At 38.1% G+C, this 23711-nt stretch overlaps 1 protein-coding gene across 32 annotated transcripts in view; it reads left to right on the top strand.

The window, feature by feature from the left end:
- Hycc2 (hyccin PI4KA lipid kinase complex subunit 2) overlaps nucleotides 1–23711 on the top strand; it is a 72238-nt gene that overhangs the window by 33868 nt on the left and 14659 nt on the right. For 24 of the 32 annotated variants that reach the window (XR_015628659.1, XR_015628661.1, XR_015628660.1 and 21 more), the window contains 8 exon segments: nucleotides 2235–2315; nucleotides 2926–3027; nucleotides 7883–8062; nucleotides 11657–11737; nucleotides 13457–13572; nucleotides 15825–15920; nucleotides 20683–20799; nucleotides 21279–21366. Coding sequence is in view for 29 of the 32 variants with exons in the window: in NM_001025710.2 (NP_001020881.2) it covers nucleotides 2265–2315; nucleotides 2926–3027; nucleotides 7883–8062; nucleotides 11657–11737; nucleotides 13457–13572; nucleotides 15825–15920; nucleotides 20683–20799; nucleotides 21279–21366 (831 nt within the window). In the remaining 3 variants the exon portion in view is untranslated. 32 annotated transcript variants of the gene reach the window in all.

The raw sequence follows: 23711 nt of genomic DNA, 5'->3' as shown, positions 1-23711 counted from the left end.
TTTTTTTCTTTTAAATACATCCAAAGTTCCACCCAGCAGTGAGCCGGAGTCTCCTTCATCAATTAGCAGTTAAGAAAATGCCTACAGGGGGCTGGGGATTTAGCTCAGTGGTAGAGCGCAAGGCCCTGGGTTCGGTCCCCAGCTCCGAAAAAAAGAACCAAAAAAAAAAAAAAAAGAAAAAAGAAAATGCCCACAGGCCAGTTTGTCAGAGGCTGTTCTTCAGTTAGGGTTCCTTCTGTATGAATCAAGTTGACGGTCTGAGGTATGTCATAGCCAGTGTCCTTAGCACCCAGTCAGTGACTATGAACCACTAAAGGATCCCCCTTTACTTAAGGCAAACCCCAAGCATTTCAGCACTAAATATTTCAGTATTTGTCTCTAAGGACTTTAAAAATCATTTGTGTCAATATCAAATATAAAAATAAACTTTGAGCCAGGCATGATAGCATACATCTTTAATCCTTGTACTCTGGAGGCAGAGGCAGGAGGATTTCCGAGTTCCAGGCCATCCTGGCCTACAGAGTTCCAAGACAGCCAAGTTCCAAGACACAGAGTAAAGTCTTATCTCAAAAAAAGGAAAAAAAGTCATATCCTTTGTTAAGCACAGTGACCAGCATTTATAATCCCATTTATAAGTGATTGGGAGGTAGACGCCAGGTTTCTGTGATTTGTTTGTTTGTTTTGAGCCAGGGTTTCTCTGTGTAGCCCCAGTGGTGCTGGATTTGCTTTCCAGGATCTCTATGATTTTGAGGCCAGTCTGATCTAAGTCATAAGTTCCAGGCTGCTAGCCAGAGATACACAGTGAGACCCTGTTTTAAATTTAAAAAAGAAAAGAAAAGGAGCAATACCTTTGATTTATCTGTTTTTTATTTTTTAAAAGAGGCAAATTCTTGGTATAGAGTGTTAAACTCCTGATTCTTCTGCCGCTTCCTCCTGAGTGCTAACATTGTGTGTAGGTCTCTGCCACTACAATTGACCCTTAGTCTTTTATATTAGTATCTATTTAATATCCCATAATTTGTGATTTCCCTCATCACTTTTTTGTTTTATTCTGGTGGTTGTTTTGTTTATTTGTTTGTTTCTGAGACAGGGTTTCTCTGTGTGGCCCTGGCTTTTCTGTAACTCACTGTAGATCAGGGTAGCCTCAGACTCAGAGATCCTCCTGTGTCTGCCTCCCACGTGCTGGAATTAAAGTTGCTTGCTGGCCACCACTGCCTGGCTTCCCTCATTGATCTTAATTTTGGACTTTTCTTGAGCAAATCTGTCAGTATATTTTAAGATGTAATGGCATATCTTACTCCTTTTCTTATTCTGTATTACATTAGCACTCTGTGGTACCCCTGAAGTATTGTGGGATTCTAAGTTAGAGGGTTTTTGTGGAATTTTAAATTAGAAATTTAGTTTAGGGGAGGAAGTAATAAGAGAGCGCAGCATGGGGAAATAGAATCAAGGTTCATCATATACGTATATGAAAATGTCGTAATGCAACCATTTCTACTTTTAAAATCTAGTGAGGAGTTTAACAAACATAGAAAGTGCATCCTTTTAGTAAGAGAACTTTTCAGTTAGTTAACAGACAGTCCTGCTTCTTCAGATTCTATTTTTTATTTGTCTTATTTTTTTCTTATTCTTTCCTTTTGGGGGAAAAAAAGATTGAAACACAGTGTATCTTATTTTTATCAAAAATTAATAGGTTAGACTACCATCAATGGCAAGCACTTAACAGTTAAGCATATTTTTTCCAGGCTTTTTTTTTAAGTAAGCTTTAATTGGAATTATAATTTACACTTTGATTTTGCTACTTAATCAGCTTGCCAGCTATATGACCCTTGCTTTTTCTCAGCTTCTTACTTTGTTGACCCAGGGTGCTGCTGTGTGGTCCAGGCTTGTCTTAGTGTGTACTGTGTCACCCAAGTTAGCCTTCCCTTCACAGTCCTCTTGCCTCAGCCTCCCCAGTACTGAGTCATAGATAACCAACCTAAGACATCTTCTGGGACACTCTGAAGTGGGAAAAATGTGAAAGGATGGAGACAGTGGGTTTCCACTATATCGCTCAAAAATAGAATTTATTTTTAATAGGTTTTATTTGTGTGTGAAACTGAGCATGATCCATTATCTAAAATAAAAACTACATAGCTTTCTTGGTTTAGTGAAATGTATACATTTATGTAACTTTGATAATTTCTCTGGGTAATGTTATCTTCCGGTTCATTTCTTTAAAAAATGTATTTTAGAGATAAAAGAAGACTAGAAGGTAAAGGAAGATGCTGGGATCAGAAAGAGCTGTTGTAGAAGAATGGTTATCAGAATTCAAGGTAAACCGGGTTGGAATAAGACTGTAAAGTATATGTGTCAGAAGTTCAGTGATGCTAGTATGTTCTGTAAAGAGCCCTACAAATACATTTTTAAATAGAAGTTTTGGAAAATGGAATAATGCTTCTCTGGTTGTTCTTTCAAGTAGAGCTAATATGAATAAGGGTCAAAGGAATTATGTAGAAATAAAAATAATTGTTAGGATTAAGATATATCCAGTAAAAGACTGGCATCTTCAAGTTTTAATAATAGTATTTGTTCTCTGCTTTGATTTCCCGTGGTTAACAGTCAGATAGATGGAAACTGTGACATATGAACACTTATGAGGTGTGTTGGGAAAGCCTCAGTAGAGGAACTGGATATATCCTGCTCTTTCAGGCTGGAAGGCTTTAAAGTGACCTGTTTTGGTGAAGTCAGTTATGATATATAACTTGTGATCATTTTTCATGGATAAAGAGCTAGAAAACATGTGTGTGAATTATTTAATATTAATTATGCTAATTTGTTTTAAATGTTCTTATTTGACTTTTACTCAAGTGGCACTCGATGTTAAATAAATTTGTTTCCTAATTATTAAATTCATTTTACTGTCCTTTGGTGGTTTTATCGTAGGCATTACCTGACACTCAGATTACCAGTTATGCAGCAACCTTGCACCGGAAAAAAGCCCTTGTGCCAGCTCTCTATAAAGTTATTCAAGACTCAAACAATGAGGTAGGAAAGCTTAGAAGAAAAGTAAGTCCTAAAGAAGAGATGAGACCCGTGTACTGAAATGACATACATGCAAGTTTGTAGTTTCCTGTCTGACTTGTGGAGCCAGAAAGCTTCTTTCTTCTATTTTCCATCCTGATAGTTGCTTTTGCTTCCCCACCCCCACCTTTACATTTGAAGTGTTTTGATCTTGTTTCCTGATGAAGGTGGTCTGCTTTGATTCTCAACTTCAGTCACCTTCATCTCAAAGGATTATTTGCCTAATATATATATTTTTTTTCATGTTCTCTGATGTTCCTTCTCTAGAAGCCACATTTTTTACAGTATGCTGATTCAGCCTTCTTTATTTTAATATCACGTACCATTATTTCTTAGTACTGTATGATGTTTATAAGCTCTGATCAGTTGTAAGCTAATAACACAGAATTATGCTGCTGTTTATTAAGTTTACCCAGAAATTATCAGAGGATGTGCTTTTAAAAATCTAAATAGCAAAGACCAATAAACTGAGAATAACAGTCAACTGTTCCTCAACCTGTGATAGAAGATAGAAAATGCAGCAACTGAATCTGTATGTAAACTTAACGTCAGATACACAGTATTTGTCCCTTAACACACTGGTGTGACGTACAGTTTTCTCCCACTGGATTCATGTGTGCTTTAACATGACAATGAAAGGAACACACAGGAAAGTAGCTTCTTATCTTCCCAGATACAGCCTCCGAGACTGCCTCTGCTGTGTACTGCAGTGAGCTTGAAGAAGTTCAGGTAACAGCTCCTAACCAGCAGCCTAGCTTAAAGTGCATCCTTAGCCTTGTCTTCTCACCGAAAGCTTGCTTATTGACTCCGCCTTCTGTCTCCTTCTTTTGGATTGGCTCTCAGACTTGCATCTGCTGTTATTTCTAGCAGCTATTGCAAGATTCATTTGCTGCCTTTTCTCCTGCGGTGTATTGCTGAATTTTTAAAACTTCAGACATGGGCTGTGTGTTTGTGTGTGTGAGCATGTGTAGATATCTATTTACTACATACTCACACACACACACATATCATACATATCTTTAGTCAAGAGTATTTGAAAATTTCTAAATAACAAATGTTATATACCCTACCCCTGATTTTGCACTGTCTTAACATTTAAGCTTTGCTTATTAAAAATTAATTGTTTTATGCTTTTCTCTTTAGATTGTAAGCTCTTCATGGGCAGTGGTCATATTTTTTTATGATTGTTACTTCCCCAGAATGCTATCATATATATAATGAATATTTAATAAATATGTGCTTGGAATGTGGTTGTAGGTGTAAATAAATAAGTGAATATTGATTAGAAAATAATGAAATAAAAATGATTCTAAACTCTTTAGTATGAAAAGTGACCTCACTTTTAAAAAAACTTTTAAGATAGACTTTTTTAAAAGTTATTCAGACTCCGCCAGACAGTTGTGGCACACACCTTTAATCCTAGCACTCGGGAGGCACAGGCAGGAGGATCTCTGTGAGTTTTAAGCCATCCTGATCTAGAGAGTGAGTTGCAGGACAGCCAGAGCTACACAGAGAAATCCAGTCTTAAAAGTTATTCAGACTCTTCTGTATGGTTCTGCTTCATAATACCACATGGTACCTTAGGAAATCCAGGCTCAAGACTTTAGCATTCATCATAATTTTGAAGTTGCTTTTTACTGTCAAATCAGAAGCTTCTAATCGTGCATTCAGACTTTGAAAAATCCGAGACAATAAATTCTGAAGAACCCAGAACTCTTCTGTAGTCAGAGACCAGTGCATTTTACGTCCTGACTTTGTTATATTCTGAAACAGCATGAGATGTGCTACCAAGATGTTATTTCAGAAAATGGCCATTCATTTTATTTAATATGAATTGAACCTAGGATAGATAGTATAGTCTTAAAATCAATGTTGCTTTAAAGACATAGCAGTCCTAGATAGACTTTTAAACTTTATACCAACAGTGTTGCTTTTCCCTTTTTTCATCTGTGAAGATCTTAGAACTCTAATGCTTCTTCCATATTGAGCTCTCCACTCTGTTGAGTCCCCTCTGTCCATTTTATATTTTCTTTGACTTCATCCTCTAGCCTTTGACCTTTCTCTGAGTATTCCACTGTCTCTCTTCCCGTCTGCCTGCAAGTGTGCAGGGGTTAAGATGCAGGAGTCCTGAGATCTCAGTCAGTCCTGGGATTTCAGTGCCAAGCACTTCACCCACTGACCCATGCCTGCTCACCTCCTTTCTTTAAAACAAAACAAGTTCTTCTTTGAGTTTCCCTTCTAGTATCTAGCTAATTTCTCTGTCATTATTCACACAGGGACTTATAATAATTTTATTGCTTATTATCTGTCTTATTGTCTCCATTTCTTGACCTCACATTATTTTTCCTAATCAAGTTAGATTAAGATTCCGTTATTTCACCCAAAATGCTCCCTAATGTTTTTATCAGACAGTATGTCACAGTAACTATGGTTAACACTGTATGCTTAATTTAGGAAAGGTGTCAGTTATTCCTAAACTTTTTAAGCCAAAGATGACCTTTATCACTTTAGATGCAAATGATAGTAATTATGGGGTTTGGTTTTTGTTTATGGTTTGTTTGATACAAGGTCTCTTGGAGCTATGTAGCTGAGAATACCTTTGAACTTTGTTCCTTGAGCTTCTGTCTACCAAGTGATAGGATTACAAGTGTGTGCCACCATTTTTGATTTCCATTGAGAACTTCAGAAGTAGTATGGTACAAATGCTTAGGATTAAAGCATGTCACAATGGCAGGCTTTAGTGACATGCTTTAGTGACGCCCCTCCCACCTTCAAAATAAGAATTAGGCCTTTAATTCCAGCACCAGAGGTAGAGGCAGTTGGGTCTTCTGAGTTCTGCCAGCTTGGTCTATAGACCAAGTTCCAGAACAGCCAAGGCTATACACAGATAAACAAAACAAAAACAGCAGAGCCATGATTTTGGAACATCTGTTTCATTCGTATGCTTAGAGTGGCTTGTCTGCCAGATATTTTCTACTAAAAAAAGTGAATGTTAATGTCTTCATTACAAGCTTATTGTGATTATATCACAGGCCATAAAAATTTACAGAAAGCAATCTTTGGAGAAAGAAGTATGGACTCCTATCGAGCAAATGTCTAAGTGTGTGTAGCCTAATTGCTGGGCACAGTGCTGCCATCACTTACCAGATAGCAGTGCTTCCGGTATTTGTAATGAAACATTCTTTACTATAAGAAACCTGTGAGAGTGGGAAATCCGCTTAATGTTAGAAAACCTTCATTTAAAATCTTCTTTACCACTAATTTTTATAATCTTCAACAAACTGTGTGATTGTTCATATATTTTAAGGAGATAGTTTAATTTTTTTCATTTTTAAAAATATTCTTAAAATTTGCCCTGATTTTTATTTCTCTTAGAGCATTGAGTATTTACTAGACTAGAATTTCATTTTCTAAGCTTTAAAGTTGTTCTTCAAGAACAAAAGTCAACTTTTCTAAATATTAACTGTATAGTTGGCAATAGATCTGTTGACAGCTTTACAGTTATAGAAATAGTGACCATTCAATAATACTGAATTATTAAAAACTATATTTAAGTAGATTTGAATGTAAATATGCCACTTAGAATAAGGTAATAAGCATATGAGATTACTAAGCTGTTTTTTTATTTTTGGTAATTAAATTTTATATACAGTTTGGTCTCTTATCAAACTTATGTGTAGTTGAAAGTTAGCCAGGCCTGCACAGTCTACAGTTAGTAGGAACAGACCATCTTAAGTTAGCCAGGCCTGCACAGTCTACAGTTAGTAGGAACAGACCATCTTAAGTTAGCCAGGCCTGCACAGTCTACAGTTAGTAGGAACAGACCATCTTCAGTCAGTAGTGCATATTACTGCTCCCTTTCTTCAGTTTTCAAGATCATGAGGAGAGGGCCCTCACTTCATTCATGTGGTGACTTGAGAAGAATTAGTCAGTTAAGCACTGAAAAGCATCTTTATGCCCTCGAGCATCTGCTTACCTTACCTCCCACCCCAGCCCTGCTATGCTCAACCTTTATGTGGGTGCGGAGCATCTGAACTCAGGTCCTCACACTTGTCAGCAGGAACTTTACCCACTGAGCTATCTTCCTAGCCCCTAAGTCTCTTAAATAAATACAATTTCTGAGACACTAAATCTGCTTTGACTTCTCTTGTGTGTGTTTAAAATATATGACCTAGAACTTTGGGTGCCCATATCATGTGTTTTATAAAACCTCTTCATCTAATGAGTAGCATGTAATTTGGTTAAGCCATGGCTTTACTTGAAATTTAAAGTGTTTTTAACTAAGAAGAAATTTCGTGAAATGAAAGATGGACCAGTGAGACTGCTCAGTGGATAAAGGCACTCGCTACAATCTAAGTTGAATCCGTAGAACCCATATGATTCATCGTATGAGAGAACTGGATCCCACAAAATTGTTCTTTGACTTTCATACATGTGTACATGGCATTAAAGAGACAGCACATAAGTGCATACATACATAAATGTAAAAACAAAATAAAATAGAGACTAGAAAGTTTTGGTAAGGACAGAAATCAACCTCAACAAGTATAAGTATAGTACATTGGCAGACAGACTAATTATCTAATAAAGTTAGTAGCATAGTATATCAGAACATATAGTGATTAGTATATGGTACTGAAGTACTTAGAGTTAGTGGTTTGGTCAGTTTGATATGTAGCCTATTAAAAGGCTTTGTTGAGTTAATTCATATATGGAGGAATTAATATTGAAATTTATTTTTTATAAAGGTGCATTTGCCTTTTAAGAAATACGTTACAGCCCAAGCAATGGAAATAATATTGTTCTGTTTTTCTTTTAGCTCCTGGAGCCTGTCTGCCACCAACTGTTTGAGCTCTATCGTAGCTCTGAGGTTCGACTTAAGAGGTTCACTCTGCAGTTCCTGCCTGAATTGATTTGGGTTTATTTGCGACTTACAGTTAGTAGAGACAGGCAGAGCAATGGCTGTATTGAAGCACTTCTCCTAGGAATTTATAATTTGGTGAGTGATTTATAATTTGAAAGTGATAGTTTAGAAAATTTAAAATATTTTTAAATCCTCTGAAATATTTGAAGATTGTTTAGAGAAAAACAAATTGAAATGTCTATTGAATAGCTTTTTTGATCTGAATACAATTAAGCTAGATACAAAGTAATCATATGTAAAGTTGTTGAGGAGATCAATGATAACATTGTTAGATCAGATGACTTCTTGCAGATGTTTTATTTAATCAGTGTTCATAAATGCATTTATAAGAAACAAGTTTAAAAATGAACTACAGGCTTTTAGAGCAATTTCTCTACCTCAGAAGACACATTCTTAGATGACTAATGATGCAGAGTATGAATACAAAAGGAATGAGAAATTGAAATTTGAGTCAAAGTTACTACAACTCTCCAGAAGAAATGGCTTCTGAAAAGGTATACTTTCGATTACTTGAGATTAGGAATCAGTGAGATTTTAGGAAGAAGTAATTGTCTTAGTATGTCTGTAGCTGCAGTAAAAACACCATGACCAAAAAAGCAACTTGGGAAGGCGAGGGTTTATTTCACCTTGCAGTATTGTTTCAGTCTGTCATCTAGGGAAGTCAGGTCAGAAACTCAAGGTTGGAACCTGGAGGCCGGCACTAAAGTAGAAGCGCTGCTCACTCACTGGCTGGCTCCTCAGGGCTTGCCTAGGTTGCTTTCTTACACAATTGAGGACCACTTGCCCAAGATGGCACCACCTAGGACATCAATCAAGAAAATGCTCCACAGGTTTGCCCTCGGGCCAGTCTGATGGAGACATTTTAAATTAAGGTTTCTTCTTCCCAGATGACTCTAGCTTGTGTCCAATTGGCATAAAACCAGCCAGCACAGTGTCATATGAGCAAGACAAAAGGGAAGATCAGTTCTGTCAGTACACGGGATATATATGCAAGCTAAGAGAGGTGACTCCATCCTGGTTCCATTAGTGTTAGGCTTTTGTTTTCATTCTCCCTGTGTAGTTTAGGTGGCCCTCAGACGTAGTATGTAGTGCAGGCTGGTCTTGAAATCTTCACTTGATCTTAGGCCAAAAGGCTTCATTCTTGATCTTCTTGCCTTAGCTTCAAAGGCTAAGATTGCAGACCAGTACCACTGTGCACACCTTTTCTGGTTTTGAAGTCAGGGTCTCATTATGTAGCCCTGGCTACCTTGGAACTCAGTGTGTAGGTGAGACTGGCCTTTAACTCACAAAGATGCCTCCTGAGTGCTGGCATTAAAGGTGTGAGCTACCATTCAGCAGGAAAGTCTTTAATGTGAAGAGCTCAGATTTTCTTTAATAGGCATTCCTTGGGAAAGCAAATGAGAGAGTTTTGAGAATTTTATTACGTGCTAAAAGTAATGGTGCTAATTTCATGCTTTTCATTTTCTTAACAGTTGGATAATACTGCATTAAGTAAATGTTCCAATTTTCCCTCTCCACCCCTCAGTTGACTGACATCTAGGCTGTTTCCGACTTTTGGATATTATAACTAGAGCAGTATTGAATGTGGCTGAGCAAATATCTCTGTAGTAAGATGTAGAATTTCTGCTGAAGAGGGTGTCCCTGGATCTTGTACATTTTTTAAAAATGGAACCTCATAAAACTTAAACATTTTTGTTTTGTTTTGTTTTCATTGAAAAGCTAACCTGGTCTTTAACATCATCCTTGGTTGTTTTTGAGACAGGATCTTACCATGCGTCTCTCACTGGTCTTGAACTTACTATGTAGACCAGGATGGCCTCAAATTCAGAGATCCGCCTGCCTCATTCAAGTACTAAGGTTCAAGGAGTGTGTCACCATGCCTAGGTTGTTTTTTTTTGTTGTTGTTTGGGATTTGTTTTTGTTTCTTAAACCAAATCTCAAGTATTCTAGACTGGCTAACATCGTGTCGCTGAGTCTGGCCTTCTAACTTCTAACTTTAACTTTCCCTCCCTCTACCCCCTAAGCCCAAGCTTGCAGGTTTGCAGTGTCATGTCTGGCTTTAAAACATGCAGTGGAGTTACGTCCGACTCGTTACGACAGTCTATAAGAACAGGTTTCTGTGCATGGCTTTCAAGCTAGTTCCATGATACTAAGGAAAGCAGAAGGCAGTGAGAGAAGGAGAGGCAGCAGCTTTCACTCCTTGTGCTGTTATCTAGAGGCAGGTGATTACTGATACCTGAAGATGAGAGTTGACTCACTAGAGAATGAAGGACATCAATATCTCCCCCCCCCCTTGTTTTTAAGAGAACAAACACTTTTAAAAATTTGTAACCACGTGTAGTAGCACACAGTTTGAATCCCAGCACTTGGGAGGCAGAGGCAGACAGGTCACTGAGTTCAAGGCCAGATTGATCAGAACAGACAGGGCTACATAAGGAGACCCTGTCTCAAGACACCTTTAAAATAACAAAGAATTGATATGGTGATTCATACATTTATTCTCAGCTTCAGGAGTCTGATATAAATTTTTTATTTCAGGTCAGCCTGAACTACATAATAAGTCAGGCTACAGTCATATGTAAGACCCTGTCTCAAAAAAAAAAAAAAAAAATAGAGGGAGAGAAGAAAGAGCCAGGCGTCATGTCCTACAGTTCTAATCTTACTACTCAGTGAACTGAGGTGCAGATGTGAAGCCTGCCAGGACACATAGTACATTCCAGGGCACCCAGGCCTGCCAAGTGAAACCGAGTCTTGAACAAACAAGAACACATAAGAATTTTCTCACAGTTCTTCTGAAATTACTTAAATATGCCTATTTCTTGATTACTTATACTAATACTGTCAACACGTAACTTCTTACAGTACAGCAGTTGATTGCTGAGGAATTATATATTTTTTTAATCAATCTTGGGGCTGGAGAGATGGCTCAGTGGTTTAGAGCACTGACTGCTCTTCCAGAGGTCCTGAGTTCAAATCCCAGCAACCACATGGTGGCTCACAACCATCTGTAATGGGATCTGATGCCCTCTTCTGGTGTGCATGAAGACAGCTACAGTGTACTTACATGTAATAAATAAAATAAATTTTTTAAAAGATTTATTCTTGAAATGTTCTCACTATAAAAATGTTACTTATAGTACTAGACATTTAAATAAGTTTGTTTATGGTAAGCATTTCACAAAGAAAATGTGTTAAAGCCTCACATACACTAGAAATATATATGAATTCTGTCAGTTATGGCTCAGTAAAACTGGAAAATGCTTCATTTCTATTATAATAATGTGTTTTTCTTATTTTGGTAAATGTTTGGTTTAGTTATTGGTTTTAGTTATTTTTGCTCAGCCATGTTTCTACTAAAGATCTGATCAATTTTTTTCCCTCTAAGATCTAGTTTTCTGTGTCACCTGTGCTTTGCCTCTGTCGTCATGTTGAATTTGGAGTCATATAATTGTGTTCAGTACCTATGGATAATAACCATGCCACAAATGCATACCAATTTGCTGACAGTTCAGAAGCGTATGCTAGAATAATAGTATTTTATGTACTATTGTTTCTAAAACTCCCCCTCAGTTAGTAAAGATACATTCTATAAATTAAGGAAGTAATTAGGTTATTTATTTTGCTACAGACTTAATATTACATTGGTTTTGTACATTTTTTTTACTATAGGAAATTGCTGATAAAGATGGAAACAATAAAGTGCTGTCTTTCACGATCCCTTCCTTATCTAAGCCTTCAATATACCATGAAGTAAGTAATGGTTGGAACATGGAATGTTTCAAATTATGTTGAGAAAAACATAAAAAATTATTTTTTTGCCAGAGGTAAATATTGTAAATACTTTCTTGTTTCTGTTTTTGAAGCATGTTGTTTTGTAGCCCAAGTAGCTTTCAAACTCACCAGGCAGTCAAGGAAGACCTTGCACTCCTGAACCTGCTTCTACCTTCTAAGTGAAAGGATTACCACCATGCCAGGGCCCTAATACATAATCTTCTCTTCTTGCTTGTGAGCTGAGATGGCTCAGTGGTTAAGAGCACGGACTGGGGGTTGGGGATTTAGGTCAGTGGTAGAGCGCTTGCCTAGCAAATGCAAGGCCCTGGGTTCGGTCCCCAGCTCCGAAAAAAAGAAAAAGAAAAAAAAAAAAAAGAGCACGGACTGTTCCTCCAGCGGATCCAGGTTCAATTTCTAGCACCTACATGGCAGACCATAACTACCTGTATGTCCAGTTCCAGGGGATCTGACATCCTCTTCTGACCTCCATGGGCACCAGGCATGCACCTGGTCTACATTCACACTCATACGAGAGGGAGGGAGGGAGGGAGACAGAGAGAGAGACAGAGACAGAGACAGAGAGACAGAGAGAGCTGACAACCTGAGTTTAATCCCTGGGATCCACACAGTGGAACAGAGACTACGTTGTAAATTTTTTTAGAGTAGATATTATGTATAATATCAAGGGAGTTAGTATTTAGTGGAGAAATTTCCTCTACTTCTTGTTTATTCATTTAATTTCCCTTACCAGTATCATTTTCACCTTATTGAATCAATTTTTAAACAGTTGTCTTTTTCCATATTGTATACTGCTTATCGTGTTAGACCGATTCATTTTTATTATTCTTTAGGAAAGTAACTACTCAGAAGGCTGTTAGAGCATTATGTTTCAGAATAAAGGAGTCTAATTGCACATTCTATCTTTTCACTAGTATATTTGTTTTGCTTATGTTTACTCCACTGAAGAATGTAAGACTATTCATCATATAGGTAAAAGATGCTATTGAGCTGATTTAGTAAAATCCAGTAAGAAATGTGTTAAGAGTCAAATTCACAATCTTCCGTGGCCTCTGATGTATCAGATTGTGAGCAACACACATCATCCTGTTTCCTTTGAGCTTAATGCAGCTATTAATTTTTTAAGTTAATTCCTGAGACTTTGTTTTGTGTTAGAAATAGCATGTCTCCTATTTAGCCAGGATTCATTTTAGCATAGAATATTTCTGAATAATGCATTTTAATTAAGTTATTTGTGTTGTGTTATAAAATAAAATTGATGGTAGTAACATTAATAAATGATTGTGCTAACTTGAAAAACATGAAATCAATTGTGTAAAGTTTTTTTAGTTAAAATAATCAGTCTTCAATACTGTCTGTTATATGTAATAGTTATATTCTGTGTCCTAGAACTCAAACAAATATAAATGAATCTCTTTCAAACCTTAAAGTTTTCAGCAGCTTTTAGTTTTCCTTAAATACAGAGTACTTAATATTTTTCAAAAATGAAGTGATATATTTCAAATTTTATGTATCTTCTACACATAGTTTCTAAAAGAAGGAATAAAATGTTATTGAAGAACAGAGAAAAACTTACTTCAAACTCTGTTTTATTTAAAACAAAATTAAATATGACTACATAGTACAGGTTTTTCTACTCTATTTTTGAAGACATCATATGCTGTATCTTATTTTTTGTAGCCCTCTACAATTGGATCCATGGCTTTGACAGAAGGGGCATTATGTCAGCATGACCTCATCAGGGTTGTTTACAGTGATCTTCATCCTCAGAGAGAAACATTCACTGCACAAAACCGGTAATGGTCAAAGCTACATAGCTACAAAGCTGGAGAGATGGTTCGGTGGATAACCACTGGCTGCTTTTCCAGAGGACCCAGGCTCTATTCCCAGCATCCCCGTGATGGTTGATAACAATCTGTAACTCTGGCTCCAGGTGGTAGAATAATAATACCCTCTTCTTGCCTTTAAGGGCACCAGGCATGTATGTTGTACACATACATATTTGCCAGCAAAACACTCAAATAAACCTAGCTTTTAAAGTACACAGCAACAATGGTGAATTATGCCTAATGGTTAAGTATAATTACTTCATCTCAAGCTGGATATGACTGAAGTCCAAAAGTAAAATGCATAATACTAATCAAATATACTGTAGTACAGACTGAGCATCTTTGTCTGAAAAAATCACAAATCTGAAATGTTCCAATGTTTGAAATCTGATGGGCACCAGCATGATAGTGCAAGTAGACAGTCTACACACAGTCTGTGTGACTGGGACACAGGGGAAATGCCAGTGTACTAAGATACTGCGAGGTAAAATTACCTTCTGGCTGTATGTGTGTGGTACATGTGAAACATAAGTGAGTTCCGGTATATACTCGGGTCTTACCTCCCAAGAAGCACACATTGCAGTATCTGAAATATTTCTGGTCTTTGGCATGGTAGATAAGTACTCAAAAAAATTGTTTTGAACTTTGTACAACACCACATCTGCTCCATCCTCCCCTGGACTCTTCCCGTGTCCCCCTCCCACATTAGTAATCTCTTCTTTAATTATTGTTACATGTGTATAATATGTATGTATGGATACACACACACACACACACACACACACACACACACACACACACACACACACATCTGTATATATAATCAACTGAACCTATTTGCTTGCATATACATGTGTCCAAATCTGACAACCACTGGGTCACTCACACTTCAGAGACCTCACTCTTCAGAGCCATTGACCACCTGTAGCTCTTCATCTAGGGGTGGTACAGCAGACTGGACAGCACCCTGTTGTATCACTATGTCTTGTCTATAACCAAATTCCTCCCCTCTCACTATAAATGGTGTCAGCTGCTTGGGGGAAATCTTCTGCTTATGGGGCAGTTCAACAAATTTTATTAACTATTAAACAAGGTTAATGTACCCAATCAAATATATATGTCACAGTACTGGAGAGGATACTCAGCAGTTAGAGCGCTGACTGCTCTTACAGAGGACCACGTTTCAATTCCCAGCACCCACATGGCAGCCCATAACCACCTATACCTATGCCCAGTTTCCGGGCAGCAATGCCCTCTTGTGGCCTCTGTAGGCATCAAGCATGCATGTGGTACACAAACACAACATACTAACAAAGTGCCCATAACATAATATAATAAATAATGAAAATTCCTCCTTTCCTCAGCAGCCCCGATTCCCATTTTCTGATCGTAGTGATTATGAATGATTGAACTGTGATGTGGAAGTTTTTGTAGTACAATTTTTACTGTGAAGTAGTTTACAAATATTCATAGTTTTGCCCCCAAATTAAATATGCATTACTTCCACATAGTTCATTAATGAAAACTTCTGTCTTCTGCTTCCCCTGCCTTCCATTTTCCCTTTTCAAGACTTAGCCAGTTGTTCTCAACTGGGTGTTCATTGTCTCCTACATATAGCGTTTAGCAAACAATATGGAAGATTGATTTGATTGATAAAGCTGGTGGAGAGAGCTGTTGTGCATCTGATGTGCAGGTTAGTTAGGAATGCTGCTGTTCCCGCAGGATAGTGGATGCCCTGGAACTGGAGTTGCAGGTGAGCTGTCACGTGGGTGCTGAGAAAAAAAACCCACAAGACTAGCAAATACTCTTATTTATTGAGCTGTTTCTCCAGTCCTTTGATTTGGTTGGTTTTGCAGGTTTGGTTTGCTTTGGTTGATTGGTTGGGGCTTTGTTTGGTTTTGTTTCGTTGAGACAGAGTCTCACTTTTATAGCTGTGACTGGCCTGCAACTCACTGCATAGACTGTCTCTGACCCCTGAGTGTCGAAGGTGAGCTCCACTATACCTGGCCTAATTTTTTTCCTAAAGAAGAAACTAATGCACTGGCTATGGCTCATAATAGTAAGAATTGAAACAAACTATTGAGGAGGATACTATAGTAACCTGATTAAGAAATCATGAAGATTTACATTAAGGCATTGCTGTAACTATTTAGTAAGTAAATAATTTACTGTTGTCTCTGATAGAAATAAATAATTGTCATCATGTTTTATTTTTCTAGGTTCGAAGTCCTGAGTTTTCTCATGCTGTGCTATAATTCAGCTATTGTGTATATGCCTGCATCATCTTACCAATCTCTTTGTCGAATGGGTTCAAGGTGAGAAGAGTCTTTATCATTCTGTATATTAATATAGTAACTTGAAAAGTATTATAAATGCCAGGCTATTGTAACTTCTGATATAGTAGTAAATAAAAATGATTAGTAGTAAATAAAAACTTACATTCCTATGGGAATGAAAGTTATGTTAAGGGCCTGGAGAGATGGCTGAGCGGTAAAGAGCACTGACTGCTCTTGCCCAGGGTTTCCCATCGTCTACCTGGTAGCCTACAACTCTCCCTAACTCCAGGTCCAGGTGCTCCAAGTCCTCGTCAGGCCTCTGTGAGTACTGTACTCACATAAATGTGCATGCATGCATGCAGGCAAAACACTTACACACATAAAAAGGAACAATAAAAATTATCAAAAGAAAAGTATTTTAACATTCAACAGAATATTATCTAGCTCAACGATTAGGTCAAGTCCACCAAGTTTAGGATTAATTATCGATGCATCAGATTGTTCTCTGGGTGCATTTTTTTAAAAATAAATTATCGTAAGAATTTTGAATAATGAACCTGTGTGTGTGTGAAAAACCTAAAGAATAAAAATCTTGGGACTGGAGAGATGGCTCAGCAGTTAAGAGCACTGACTGCTCTTCCAGAGGACTCAGGTTCAGTTCCCAGCAACCACTTGGCAGCTCAGAACCATCTGTGACTACAGTTCTAGCAGACCTGACACCTTCACATGGACATGTATGCAGACAAAACAGCAATGCATGTTAAAAATAAATAAAATTATTTTTAAAAAGGAATGTGTATCTTTCCCTTATATATTTTGTGTGTTTAAAACACGGCCTCACATAGTGCTGGCTGACCTTGAACAGGTCCTGACCTTCTACTGGGAGTGTAGTAGACAAGATCCTTTATCTGTTTTGTAAACTAGTATCTGTATTGTGTCATTTATACATGTGATAGCAAAGGAGCATTCTGTGTGCTAGATTATAGTCTGTAGGACCTCAGAATTTCATAAGAAGTTAGGCTTGGCTAAAACTTACATGTTACTATAGAAAAAATATATAATATAAATTGGGTTAGGGTCATGGACTTTCTGTTCTGAGCTTATGTAACCAAGTGACCTTTTGCTTCAGCCCCCAGCCCCCAGAGTTCAGTCACATACAATCCTAGCACTTGGCAAGCAGAAGCAGGTTGATTCTGACTTGAGGGTTAGTCTGGACTACAGAACAAAATCCAGGACAGCCAGGACACAGAGAGACCCTGTCTCAGGAAAAGAAAAAAATTGATATGCAGTTCCTTTCTTTTGATACATAACAAATTCTTGGACCAGCAAGATGGCCTAATAGGTAAATGAGCTGGTTAAAAAATCCTTAAAATGTGAATTCACTCTCCAAAAGTCAAATTACAAAACTGGGTGCAGTGGCTTTCCTCCAGTGCTGCTGCAGCAAAACTCATGAAGGCTCTTATGGATGAAGTGCAGGGCAGAAATGACAGCACAGTGAGAGGAAAGAACTGTTTCTCCAGACGTTAACTTATGACCTCCATGGACATACTGTGAGAGACACACTAAACAATTTTTAAAAAGAAAAACCAGTTCCACAAGTTTAGCAGCTTATAACATCACACATTTATTATTTCATAGTTTTTATGAGGCAGTAATGTAATCATGGCTTGCATCTTAGAGTTCATTTTGTTTTGTTTTTTTAAGAGAGGTCTCACTACATGGTTCTGACTGGTCTGAACCTCCCTTTGTAGACCCAACTAGTATAACTCACAAAGATCAGCCTATGTCCACCTCATGAGTGCTGGAATCAATGGCAGGTGCTACCACACCTGGCAGCTTAAACGGTCTTTTAAAGCTGTAGAAAGGCAGAGGGAATTGTAGTCTATGAAGGCTTAGCACTTTGGCCAGAATTCTGTTCCTATAGTTGTAGGATTATAGGTTTCTTTATCTAGTTGGCTGTCTGCTGGAGTCCATCCTCACATAGGTGACACATGGGCCTCTTCATACAGCTTAACACATCACAGCTTGCTTCTTCAAAGCCAGAGTAAATTGAGAGCATCTAGCATGATCTGTTTTTTTTTTTGTTTTGTTTTGTTTTGTTTTGTTTTTTTTTTGTTGTTGTTGTTTTGTTTTGTTTTTCCGGAGCTGGGGACCGAACCCAGGGCCTTGCGCTTGCTAGGCAAGCACTCTACCACTGAGCTAAATCCCCAACCCCCATGATCTGTTATTTTAAGAATAGTTGTACACATAATATACAAATAGTGTGTTGAATCCTTTCACCTTTGCCACATTGCGTTGAATAGAAGCAAGTTACATGTTCCACCCTTAGTGGATAGAGATACAACATAAATACCAGAAAGGAAGGCTCATGGGGATCAAAAATCTGTCTGAGAAACACTCAGGTTCACATTGCTGTTCTGTTACTGGGAGGAGCCCGTTCTTGGTTATAACAGAGCTCATTAGTTTGGGTAACTGGCAGAAGTCTAATCTAAGTTATCCATAACTTTGAATTTATAGATTATCTTAAAATTTAGTATATTATTGTATCCTACTTATAATTGTTAATGGTGAAGAAGGTTCTTATCTCTAAAGTAGATTCTATGTCCCCTGGATAACTTCTAAAAACTTTGTTCTTAACCTTGTCCTTGTTTTTTATTGATAGTCACGTTTTTCATCCTGAATACTTGATCGTTTCTAGTATGTGACTATTGATATGACAAAATCATTGAGTTATTTTAAACATATAAAGTGTATAAGTACCACAGTAATTTGGTATCTACTATTGTCCATTAGAAGCTTCATCTTTAACAGTCTGGTTTTTGGTTTAGTGATAGACTTCTCTATAGGTGAGGCTGGACTCACATTAGTTGTGTGGATCAGGCTGGCTTCCTTTCTGTTTCTTGAGTGCTGGGATTATAGGCATGTGCCAATTTTATCAATATAATGCTGTTTTCAATTTGTAATATTTTTATTACCTTATTATATTCTATATATGTATATAATTTTTAATTTAATGTAAGGCACTAAAATTTTTCTTCTGACTTGTTATAATTAACCTGATCTCGCTTCTTGCCCTTTTGGCTATGATCAAGTATAATTAACCTGATAAAGTTATGAACATAAGCACACTATAACTTGATACTAATGTTATAACACTGTAACTATTAAGATACAACTTCTGGAAGCATCTCAGTGAAATGAAAGGCAGTTGTTGGTGATATTTTGACTAATAGTGGCTTTAGTGATCTCTGTTGTTACTATTTCCAGAGGTGACAGCATCTCCTTTGGGCATCATGGCCACTCTTATACCTCTTGTACATCATAAGCTGTAACTGTAACTTTTGAAATGGCTGGTTCAACTCCGCTGTTTTGGCTCAAACTCCCCCCAAGCTGACTGATTCAGTCTGACTCCTCTCTGGGCCTCTGGCTGAATTGCTGATTACCTCATACCAGCTTTGGCGATCTGTTCTAATCTTCTGGCTCCTTCTCATTCACTGGCTCGTTCGGTCTTCACCTGGGTCTGACTTGTTCTCTCTGCAACTTGTCTCTGTAAAACTCTCCTAGTCAAAATGGCCTCCTTTTTTTTCCCCTCACTGCATGGCTCCCTCAAGTAGCTTCCCTTTCCTCTAGTCTCATGAGAAAGAGTTGGGCATATCCTGTTCTGTCAGATCTTTCTCTGATTTGTCAATTTGTCTACCACTCAACTAGTCATCACTTTCAAACATGGGTCCATCCTTCTACAAACTAACTTTACCTTCATTGTCTGGGGTTAATGGTGCATGTCTGTATTCCAACCAGAAGGTTTAAAGGTATGTGCGAAGGGATAAGTCACACCACAACTAGAAACAGGTTTTTTTTCAGTAAATAATACAATCTCTGGGTTTGCAGTATGATCAAATATCCTGCAACAAACAAGATTCTCAAAAGAGGGTCCAGAAGTTTATTAGCATCGGGCTAATGTGTTAAAATGGAGTATAATTTAGAAGAGCATACTGACATATACAGCAGAGAGCAGAAGAGATTCAAGAGCAAGCTTGGTTATAGGAACAATAATCCCAGTCTTTAATCCTAGCACTCAAGTGACAGAGGCATATGGAACTCTGTGGGTTCGGGGCTAGCCTGTGCTACGTAAACAGTTCCAAACCAACCCCGATTACACAATAAAACTGTCTCAAAAAGAAAGAAAACAAAGTTCATTCTGCTTAGTAGCTCCCAGAGCCCCTGTCTCCAGTATCAAGGAGCAGAGGTGACGTCCAGACAGCACATTTGTTAGAGATTGCTCACCATGTTTCCACTATGGAAGGAACAACACCCCTGTCCATGAGAGTCACCAGTCGCCGTACTGGGCTGCACAAGGAAGAAAATGAATAGGTAACATTTGTGCACATTTAATTTTGCTTAAATAAAACATCAAATAAGTAATAGTGAGCTCATGAACAACAGTATTTTGAAATGTTGTTTTAAGATTATGTACTGTCCAGGAATTCCCCAGTACAATTTAGAATAGATAAAAAGTTATATATTTATGTTTGAGAGGGGGGAAAAAGAGAGTGAGAGAAGCAGAAAAAGGATGTCTGTGAAAGAGACTGTTAGCTATTTGAGAAAACTTAGTACTTTGTATGGAGTCCACTAGAATTCATGTTTTATGAATAAAGACATGCTTAAAAAAATTAAAAACCAACATCCTCCACCTGGTCATGACACTGGCACTTAACAGGTGTCAGGAGCTGAAGGATGAGTCGTTAAATTTATGAATTTAGTCAATCAGGGAGTCAAATGTTAATTACTGTATTTTTTCTAGGGTTTGTGTGAGTGGGTTTCCACGACAACATGAGAAACAGTGGAAGGAACTTTGTGGTCGAATCGTATTAGATCCTGAATTTATGGTGCAACTTCTCACAGGAGTTTACTATGCTATGTAAGTAGGAAGAAGATGAATTCTCCTGTACATGTTCTTTATCTTCTTTATAGACTCTTGTTTCATGTAGGCCTGTTGCCTTGTTTTCTAATGTGGTTTCTATTCAGCACCACATTGGATAAATAGCCAATTAATAACATGACTAGTCATAAAATTAGAGCCATCTTAGAATTTTAGGTTTTCTATATGGGAAACTATTGTTTCTATATAGTTATCATGATTATCACGAATACTTTAAAATAGATTATTCTGAATAGCAGCACATGGTTAAAAAAAACAATTTGTATAAAGAAGCATCTGTAAGCTACTATAAACATAGAGTTGAAATCTTCATTTTTTATAACCAAAACTAGGACAATTGAGCAATTCGAAGTAAGAGTTTTGTTTTATAACGGAGGCAGTAGAACTTGGGATAGGTTTTTTTTAAGTTCTAAAGACCAGAGATATCTATTGAAAATACTAAATAATGAATCCCATAGGTATAATGGACAGTGGGACCTTGGCCAGGAAGTACTTGATGACATCATTTATAGAGCTCAGCTAGAACTCTTTTCTCAGCCACTCTTGGTAAGTGTTTGTTTGTTTTAATATATGTTAAAGCATATAGTGGTCAAAATGTTACCATGGGGTAAAGGGCAGGTGGGCATTGATGCAAATTGAAAATAAAATGTTTTAGCCAGGCAGTGGTGGAGGATGTATCTCTGAGTTCAAAGCCAGTTTGGTCTACAGAGTGAGTTCCATGACAGCCAGAGTTACACAGAGAATCCTTGTCTTGAAAAATGAAGGGGTTGGGGATGTCTTGAAATCCTTAAGAAAAGAGAAAAACAAGTACTAACCAGCATCTGGAAGCACATGGAAGCAGGCAGATTGTTGCCACATGGAGGAAGTGGTCCTCAGCTACTTGGTAAGTTCCTGGCTATTCTAAACTAGACAGTAAAGCCCAGTTAAAGAGAGGCCAGCCACAGAGGTTTGTTGTTGTCTAGTTAATCTGTTTATTTTACTTTTTCACTTTACATCCTGCTCACTGCTCTTTTCCTTGTCACCCCTTCCCACAATCCTTTCCTATCCCTTCTCCCCTTCTCCTCTGAGTGGGTCAGAGCCCCTTGGGTATCCTACCACCCTGGCACTTCAAATCTCTACAAGGGTAAGCTCTTCCTTGCTCTCCCACCGAGGCCAGACAAGGCAGGCCAGCTAGTAGAACGCATCTCACACAAACAGGCAACAGCTTTTTGGGATAGCTCCACTCCTGTTGTTTGGGACCACAGGAAGACCAAGCTGCACATCTGCTACATATGTGCAGGGATGCCTAGGTCCAGCCTGTGTGTGTTCTTTCGTTAGTGGTTCAGTCTCTGAGAGCCCCAAGGGTCCAGGTTAGTTGACTCTGCTGGTCTTCTTATGGAGTTCCTATCCTGTTTGGGGTCTGCAATCCTCCCTCCTGTTCCTCCATAAAAGTCCACAAGCTCCATCCACTGTGTGGCTGTGGGTGTCTGCATCTGTCTTGAGTCAGCTGCTGGGCGGGGCCTCTCAGAGGACAGCCTTGCTAGACTCCTATCTGCAAGGGTAACAGTATCATTAATAGTGTCATGGATTGGTGCTTGGCCATGGGGTGAGTCTCTAGTTGGGCAGGTTATTGGTTGGCCATTCCCTCAGTCTCTGCTCCATCCCCCATGCCTGCATTTCTTATAGACAGCGTGCATTTGGGGTTGAAATTTTGTGTGTGGGTTGGAGTCTCTATCGCTCCACTGGGGTTCATACCTGGCTACAGCTTCTTCAGGTTCTATATCCCCAATGTTGTGAGTCACAACTAAGGTCACCCCCATTGATTCTTAGGTGCCTCTCTTATCCCAGTTCTCTGTCTCGTCATGGAGATGCCCCCCATGTCCCTACCCCGTCAGTTGCAGATTGTCATTCTCATGGCCATCTCTCCTGTCCCTCCCATACCTGATCAGTTTCATTCAGATGTACAGAAAAGAAAGGCTGTCAAGCTTGAGTGAAATCTTCATTTTATTATTATAATCAAAACTAGGACAGTTTAGAAATGAAGTAGTCACTACAAGAGCTTATTTTTCTCCACATAAACATAAATTCTGAATCATTTCCTTTAATAAAGTAAAATTAGAGCCAGGCGATGGTGGCACATGCCTTTAATCCCATCACTCAAGGCAGAGGCAGGTAGAGTTTGAGACCCACCTGGTCTACAGAGTTCCAGGACAGCCAGGGCTACACAAACCCTGTCTCAAAAAACAAACAAAAAAAGAAAATTAATACGCAGTACACAAAAAGAAAAATATTCTCTGTAGACATAAGAAAACTGCACTTATAATCTTACTTTAAAGATTACTAGCTTACCAACATGTAGGGGACCTGTGAGATGACTCAAGATAAAGGCACTTGCTGCCAACCTGACAGCCTGAGTTCAGTCGTAGAACCCTCATGGTAGACAGAGAACTTTTCCCGAAAGCTGCCCTTTGATCTCCACACTTATGCCATGTTATTCTCTCCCACACACTATTTTTTTTAAGAATCAAATACAAATGTTGGGCCACCAATATGACCCAGTGGGATCATATTTGCCATGCAAATCAGTCACTTTGAATTCTATCCCCAGAATCTACATAAAGGTAGGAGAGAACGGACTCTATAAAATTGTTCTCTGACCTCCATATAACATAGTGACTGCCCTCCACATACATATTATACATGCATACAGATGTACAGTAATAAAGTTTGAAGGACAAATGGAAGCATACAATAGGGGAAGATGAAGCATTTGTTATGCTTTAGTGATAATATGACTCTAGCTATTCCTTTGCAGAAGTAGTTTTGTAATGAGTTCTCATTCTCTTAGATCCTGTATGCCACATGTAGAGTAGCTAGTGCCTTAAAGTGTATTATAAAGGGCTGGAGAGGTG

The sequence above is a fragment of the Rattus norvegicus genome, chromosome 9 (genome assembly GCF_021556685.1).
Source record: "Rattus norvegicus strain SHRSP/BbbUtx chromosome 9, alternate assembly SHRSP_T2T, whole genome shotgun sequence".
NCBI lineage: Eukaryota > Metazoa > Chordata > Mammalia > Rodentia > Muridae > Rattus > Rattus norvegicus.
This window is presented reverse-complemented; position numbering and strand designations above follow the sequence as displayed.